The sequence below is a fragment of the Asparagus officinalis genome, chromosome 8 (assembly GCF_001876935.1).
Source record: "Asparagus officinalis chromosome 8, Aspof.V1, whole genome shotgun sequence".
NCBI classification, from domain to species: Eukaryota; Viridiplantae; Streptophyta; class Magnoliopsida; order Asparagales; family Asparagaceae; genus Asparagus; species Asparagus officinalis.
The window spans coordinates 45,851,887-45,859,987 of NC_033801.1; the positions used below are offsets into that span (position 1 = coordinate 45,851,887).

The 8,101-nt window shown below is 38.8% G+C and overlaps 1 protein-coding gene across 1 annotated transcript; it reads right to left on the reverse strand.

The window, feature by feature from the left end:
- LOC109822248 (auxin-responsive protein IAA20-like) lies at positions 4,259-6,219 on the reverse strand. Its single transcript, XM_020388413.1, has 4 exons — positions 5,947-6,219; positions 5,480-5,646; positions 5,270-5,375; positions 4,259-4,476 (listed from the first exon to the last, which is right to left on the reverse strand). The coding sequence occupies exons 1-4, from the start codon at positions 6,138-6,140 to the stop codon at positions 4,431-4,433; spliced, it is 513 nt and encodes a 170-aa protein (XP_020244002.1). The 5' UTR covers positions 6,141-6,219; the 3' UTR covers positions 4,259-4,430.

The following is an 8,101-nucleotide window of genomic DNA, read 5'->3' on the forward strand; positions in this document are numbered from 1 at the left end:
TCTGTTTTTAGATAAGAACGATCGATTCACTCTTATCTTCAGTTGTAACCATTTCATCACGTTTTTGGATAGATTCAGATCAGTTGGAATAAATCTAGGTGGTTAACGTCGAAAAATAGCTTAAAACTGCCAAAAATTGGGTTTCGGGAGTGTGGACACCCGCGGGTGTCTCGGCCTGGCCGAGACACCTGAGGGTGTCTCGCTGAGGCCTAGAGCATTTTTTCGTGTATTTTGTCCGTTTCCCCCGTATCTTTGCCGTCCGAATTCGGAATTATGTGATTCAAAGTGCGTAGGAAAGCTGACGAGGAGATCTACAAGCTCCTATAGTTGGATTATACATGGAGAAGACGGGATATGAAGAGCCCTTCGTCTTTCGTAAAAGAAGTGTAGCTCCCGATCAGTTCGTGTTTTCGCTATTCTGAAGTTCTGTTGCTTCACACAGTTCGTTGACTCACTTTATATGCTTATCAACGTCAAATAAGCTTTTGTGACTCAGATAGTGACATTCATCATCATCTCTCTGTCTCGATCCGCGTGCAGGAACCTATAGGCATTTTTAGATGCCTACATTCACCATGGGCGGAGCTACCATCTTGTGGAAATCTAAGAAGCAAACTATGATTGCATAGTCATCGATGGAATCTGAGTTCTTTGTACTATATGCTGCAGGAGATGAAGCTGATTGGCTCAGTTGTATTCTCCGAGACCTTCCATTGACAGAATTACAAGGCGTAATTACAATCTATTGTGATAGTCAAGCAATAGGTGCTGTGACAGCGAACTCGTTGTTCAATAGAAAGAAGGGGATCTTTGTCTGAAGCATGGCTATTTGAGAGAACTTATTTTCCAAGGACTCATCTCGATGATTGACGTTCGATCTTCAGAGAATGCAGCTGATCCTTTGACTAAAGGTCTGAAAAAGGACATAGTCAAAATGACGTCTGTTACAATGGGTCTCAAAGTTTTGTGAGTCTTATAAATACTTACCATGTTCATCCAATTATTAGTTCAAAGCTTACGCTACTAATAATAAAGATAACTGGTTCAAAAGTCAAGTAAGATTTGCAAAGTTTGGTCAGTCTTACAAACACTTACCATTTTGTCAAGTTATTAGTTCAAAGTTTACGCTACTAATTACAAGATGATTGGTTCAAAAGTCAAGTAAGATTTATAAGTGAAATCCTATCATGTAAAGAGGTAGGTTGTTAAGCCTTAATGAGTCCAAAGCATTTCGGATGCGGGAAGTTGGATAGGTAACATACCTAAAGGACTCACCGATAATCCTATCATGTAAAGAGGTTGGCTGTTAAGCCTTAATGGGTCCAAAGCATTTCGGATACGGGGTGTTAGATAGGAAACACACGTAAAGGATTCACCTAGAATCCTATCGTGAGAGAGGATGACTCTTAAGCCTTAATGAGTTCAAAGCATTTCGGATACGGGATGTTTGATAGGAAACATGCCTAAATAACTCACTAATGCCTGGGTGGAGATTTGGTCGTCTCCTATGGTGTCTTATGGAAAGATACCTAGAGCCATAGCAGAACCCAGGACATGCACAGGGCCATAAATATGCAAAGGCAAAGAAAAATGTGGTTCAAAGTGAAAACTATCACAGATGAGTTTAATCTTGTGTGATCGCTAGATTTTAGATATGTACTGGTTCAAGTCTCTGTGACACCATTCATCTATCTTCTATTTAGTTGGTCTAAAGGGGATTTAAGTCCTTGCGATATCTACCTTATACACAACGATTGAAACGACGACACTATAACACGATACTAGTTTAAAAACTTGTGGGAGATTGTTGAATTTTTTTGGTTAAAACTGCTTTCCAAAATAAGTTTTCAAAGTATATATATTAACCACAAGTACTTTTTATAAATGCTTAATAGCCTAGTGGAAAGTTAATATTTTGGTGTTTCAAAAGATTCCTTGTTCGAGGCTTGCCAAAGACAAGTCGAGAAGTATTTTATTTGAATTAATCCCTCATAAGTTCTAGTGGGTCGTGGGTCATGGGCCGTGGGCAAGGGGCCGGGGGCCGTGAGCCAATGGACCGATGATCGGGGCTAATCGGGCTAAGGCTCAAACGAGGTTCGTCTGATTTGCTGAATCGTGGCCCTCGCGTTTCGTAACAACGCGTCCATTGATTACCTCGTATTTAGGAGTTATTGCATGCAACATTTATAATAGCATTTAGACCAATTTAATGCATTGATGTTCCAATCTTAATTACCATTGAGAATTGTAACAGTCATATTAATTGCGATTGACTCTTGAGCTGATTTTAGAGGCCTATAAATAGCGCCCTTGGGCAGCTCATGAACATACTCTCGCGAGTGTGGAATACGAACGTCGGGTATACACACGCGAGCTTAGAAAACAAACGTCGGATCGACGTCGTTGTTTCTGTTGTGCTGCTGTTGCAGAAACTGTGCCCGTAAGAACTTGCCCTTAAACCGAAAGTTTTTGAACCGAAAGGTTCTGAGATCGATGAGATCTTTGTTTTGAACCGAAAGTTTCTGAGATCGAGTAGATCTTTGCTTTGACCGAAAGGTCTTATAGATCGAGGAGATCTTTACAGTACTGGGTTGGTGCATAACAGAGTACTGTGTTGCTGTTCCTGGAAGCAGTTTGGCATTGGGATCCTTACACTGGAGTTGGCCAAATATTGCTTTAAACATAACATTTCTCAAACGCACAACAGTGGACTAAAAAAATTTAAAATTAGAGCACATCATAATTTTACTGTTTAATTCCAGATTTAACCACAATTTCCAACACCTAGGTCCCATATTGAAAAGAGAGAAGAGCATTATTTCTATAATTATTTATTAAACATTTATTATCAAGATATTTTCAGCTCTAACTGTGGTGGACCTTTGGAAGACCATGAATCTTATTTTGCTTCCAGAGAACCGAGTAAGCCAAATTCTACCTTTTTCTCTTATTTTTCTTGTTTATTTCAGCTCTTGATTCTGATTAAATAAAGACGAATATATATAAATACCATTTGCTTTTTTTAATATGTGTTTACATTCCCTTTGCTCTTGTTGCAATTTGGGAGAATTTATGCTTTGTGCGAAGATGAATACTAAAGGTAACAAGATTAAGACAAGACCCAATTCAGAATAAAGCAGAGAATATGTATCCATTTGATGCTGGTCAGTTTGAATTGAACATGACGTTATACTTCTCTGTGTAGGGCCGATGTTTGATGAATCCTGTCAGCCATCCTTTGAGTTGTATTTTGTTTTGAGTAATTTCACAAAACCCTGCTAAACTTTTTTGGTGTTTCGTGGGACCCCCAGAATTCTTCGGTATCTCGCAAAACCACAGTAAACTTCAGATTTACCAATAGACCTCCTAATGATCGCCAGCTATTATTTTGGCTGTGCAGCTTGTTGAACTATGATAGTTAGGCCGTTCCCAGGAAAAGTTTNGGCGTCGGTTGGGAAATTTATCCTTTTGATTTGATGGCATAAGGGATAAATATATGTTGATTCGTATTTAACTACCACATTTTATTTTATTTTTTATTATTCAGTCTCGAAATATAGAAAATATTGTGTCTACCTAGCTATTCAAACCAAAGACAATGTCTAAAGAAACTATAGAGAAAAAAATCTATCCCGGTAGGTTTCTTATTCGTTGGCCTTGTTAAATCAGTATCATTATTGCATTATCCTATTGTTAAATTTATTGGAGACAATAAGAACATGTAAAGAGGGATGAGAGTGTGCATATACAATTTCATCTTGTGGTGTTGGAAGAATATAATATACATGTTTATTTTTGAACTTTTTATCAATTATATTCTTGTAAATTAAGATCTATGGACAATTTAGACTCGAGTTGTTGACAATGTTTGTAAGCCTGTTAACATATTGTCCTTTGCGTCGATGAACTGAGATCCAAAAAGAAAGAATTTATTAGTTCCATTTCTTGTTGTTCGCTTATGGTTCCTGATTCCAAAAGACCTGCATGCCTTTGATATCGAGTTATAAATGAGTACTTGTTTGAAGCAAGCAGCCTGAGTTCTAATGATAATTGGAAACGAAAAATGCATGTCGTCCCCCTCTTATACGTTAATGTCATATCATAAGGTTGTTTTAAATAATGATGAGCTCCGTATATGTATTAATTTTCTTTTGAATATCTCCATATATATTTTAATTGGTAGTTCACGATCCAATTACTTAAGGTTCTTGATAGGGCTATTTTCTGACATCGAAACAATTTTTTACTTTTCCTTGCACATTATAGCAAGAAAAGAAAAGATAAGAAAGTATTGCAGGTATTACAAAGTGTTAGCTTCTTTAGTTGTAACCTCCTGCAGGGATATTGAGAAGGTTAAAAGGTACAACCTAGTCTGGAGTATTACATGGATTCAAGAAAACAGAATACTGAAATCTCTGCTATCAGCATGATTAATTCCCAAGTATCTTGATACGCTTCACTGACCGGATGAAAGTCCTGTTACAGAATTTAAGACAAAAACTTATGTATAACACTAATGATATTATTATATGATGAATATAGTAGGTAACTTATAAGATGGCAGAGATTGTGTTGTGCGACAATTACCTATCACTAGCTGATTTTATGAGTATTAGGAATTAAGGTGCACGAAGAAGTGAGACTAAGTACCGGAAGCATTGCATTTGGTCTTGAGAAAAGGACGGAGCGTAGGATCCATAAGATGATGATCCTAATTTTTCAAACAAAGACTCCATCCTAATCTATCAACAATCATATGCAAATTTCTCAATTGTTATTTGATTATTTTTGTGCTCTGCCATGCTGAAATATTATGGATATTCAGGTCAATTCACAAAAAAACAAGAAGGTTTTCATGCAGATTATGATGTAGATTCGACTAACTGATGGTCTATGCAGAATTAGTATCACATTTTTGGTTGCTGCTCATACGTTCTGTGCTAATTTTTTAGGCTTTATTTTTGCATAAAATCTGAGAGACGGCAATAAGATTGAGAGATGTTCATAGCCCTTCATCATTTAGAATGATTAGTTAAATTGTTTGTATAGAACTTCACTTATGTTACCTGAGCACACTCTCTCCCCCTCCCTCTATATGTATGTATGTGTGCATGTATGAATGTACATAACTATGTAAATTATGAAGATCGGATAAGTGACAGACTAGCATCATATCAGTCAAGAGACTGGAACACAATACAATTATCCTCATGTATCGTATGTGTGTATGTGTGGACAGTGTAATCATAGAAAAGGGAAATTGACATACTCCCATGGGATATCTCCGACAAGCATCCAATCCCCTTCTTCATCCTCGTACGTAACCATGTAACTTTGCAGCGATTGTTTTCCAGTGTCTCCATTGTTGTTGTCATCTGCAATTATTTTCAGATAAACTTTAACTGAACTTGCATTATATTTCATGCATGAATCATAATGCATGTGTCCACTGCAATCAATGTATAGCGAGGTCACGCACAGCTTTTGTTTGGAAACATCCGATGAAGGGTGAACTTGAGAGCTTGATATGAACTGAGAAGCGAGAGATCCACCTTCCTTCCAATCGCAAAACCTTCCATCTTCACTTTCACCCATATATTCCTACTGCATTTGATTGGCGGCCAGCCTACCGAAGCTTTCTGCAATCTGTTCGTTAATAGTTTAAGATTTTGGATAAATATTGCTTTTACAGTACTATGAAATATCCATGTCAATATTTTTGTGATAAACAATTTTGCCGAGAAATGAGTATCATGGTAAGAACTTTGACAACATCAAAATGTCATGTCATGTTTGCTTTGAAAGAAGTTACGGGAAATCGTTGTTGTCGCATTAGCGGCATACTTGTTAGAATTTCTCTTTCATTGGCGAGGATTTTGGAGAGAAAGTAAACAGTGAGCCTCACGCTCAACGTTCCACTACCAAACAACAGCTAATTAGTCTTACTTGGTAATGTTGTTACGAGCTTCAGGATCTATGTTGCCTCCATTGTTGCCGCCATCACCATCGCCATCACCATCCTTGCGAGAGAACGCCCGTTTCGATCTTCTCTTCTTGTGACAATGGGCGATATCGATGTTGAGATCCAAACTCTGTATGAGATTGGTGTTAGGAAGAGCAAGGCCTAATTCTAGCTCCATTATCTTCTCAGTCAGAGAAATTAACAAGAAAGTTGTGCTGAGTGTGAATTTATATGATGGAGGCCCGACACAGATGGGAAGTGTTAGTTTCGGTGTTGGGCTTATTAGGGAACCAGCCGATTTTGTGAAGCAGGAGATGCTGCAACTTCTACTTGTAGCTCGACAGACAAGGTACCTTTATTTAATCGGTGGTGGTCGTTTATTGGGAGGCATGAAACTATGTATGAAGTGAAAGTCCTAACTGGGATCAAAGTCCATAAATCTCTCAACTACCTTTGTACTGACAATTGACAAATCAATGCAATTGCGGAGATATCAAACGTAAAGTTCTGGTTTTCACATTGGACACCTTAGTGGTCAGTTGAATTGGGATCTTTCTTCCTGTTCTGCCTCGGTGTAGAGCTTATTATTGACTTTTATTGTATACATAATTTCAAATCATGTCTATTGCAAACCTATCCTTACGTCTAAGTTGTTGAGAATGGTTGGTCCAAACCATTAATCCCACATGGAAAAATTATAGAACTCAACATGGGTATATAAGTGGGGATTGTCTCCACATAGTAACGAGGCCTTTTAAGTTAAAACCCTACACCTGTGGCCCAAAGGTGTTTAAGTTGGGGACAATATCGTTACTATATGCCTGGACCGATGGACCCGGTTGGTGCTTCGGACCCGACCCGTGTGCCCCCCCACTAACAATTGGTATCAGAGCTTGATGGTGAATCCACGCACTTGTGAAGCAGTACCGATAGCTAGACTTGGTGGAGTCAGGAAGAACTTGGTAGAACCTAAGGTGATGAGTCTCTACAAAAAACGTCCTGGTAGCTGGACTCGGTGGAGACTATGGTGGAGTTAGACTCGGAGAAGCCGGAGGTGGAGTCGCTATAGTCCTACGTACACCCAGGGGCTGTCAAGGTGGTTGTGCAGGTTCCTAGAGTAAGGTGAAATAGGGTGTACCTCGAGATGTGCATTGACCAAAGGTGGAAAATCTTACAGACAATGTTGAGTGGTGATCTACATGGATAGTTCAAAGGTGGATTCATGGTGGACTAAGGTATAGGTCCAGGTGGAGCCGGGTGGATCGGTGTTAGTTCAAGGTGGAACCAAGGTGAACTGGTTTGAACCAAGGTGGAGATTGTTGAGAATGGTTGGTCCAAACCATTAATCCCACATGGAAAAATTGTAGAACTCAACATGGGTATATATGTGGGGGATTGTCTCCACATAGTAACGAGGCCTTTTAAGTTAAAACACCACACATGTGGCCCAAATGTGTTTAAGTTAGGGACAATATCTTTACTATGTGCTTGGACCGACGGACCCGGTTGGTGCTTCAGACCTGACCATGTGCCCCCCCTTCCCCTAACATAAGTATTTGTAAAACTACTCCAAATCATCAACTTAAAAGCAGGATAAAACTACTAGACTAATAAATCAAATAGGTAACTCATGTTAGGACCAAAGATGGTTGAAGTTTACACTAATGTTTGTTCATGCAATGAAAAAACTTAAAGTTTGAGTTAACAAGATTGAACTCGATATTGAGGGCCCCGTAATCGTCTTATATCACTATGGTGAGCTACATATGAGATTGTCTTATATACGATAAAAAATACGTCAAAGATGGGCCGTTCACAAACACCCCTTCGATGCCCAAGTCTTTTGATGAAGAAGACAATATGTACTTAGGCTAGGTTTTGAGAGTAAGGTTCATAGATTTACGTTGGTGGTGTTGAGCATATCATATGATCTCCTTACCTGAGAAGGGGGTAGCATATCTATAGGGATTTTCAAGGGAAAAATCATGAAGTTAATGTGTCATTGTCCTGACAGCGAGGTAGTTATGATAGTTACTTGGCCCATAAGCAAGCTTGTACAGTGTGACCTTATTGGCCGATGAAGGTTCCTCTTGTTGAGAGAGTGGATAGCCATCTCATCAAAGAGTCAGCAGTGTTTAT

Excerpts from the sequence above, each read along its gene's own strand:
- LOC109822248 (XM_020388413.1), bottom strand. The coding sequence starts at position 6,140 with ATGGAGCTAGAATTAGGCCTTGCTCTTCCTAACACCAATCTCATACAG. Across the intron at positions 5,376-5,479 it reads GATGTTTCCAAACAAAAGCT|ATGACAACAACAATGGAGAC; the intron begins GTGCGTGACCTC and ends AAATAATTGCAG. Across the intron at positions 4,477-5,269 it reads GTCGGAGATATCCCATGGGA|GACTTTCATCCGGTCAGTGA; the intron begins GTATGTCAATTT and ends ATTCTGTAACAG.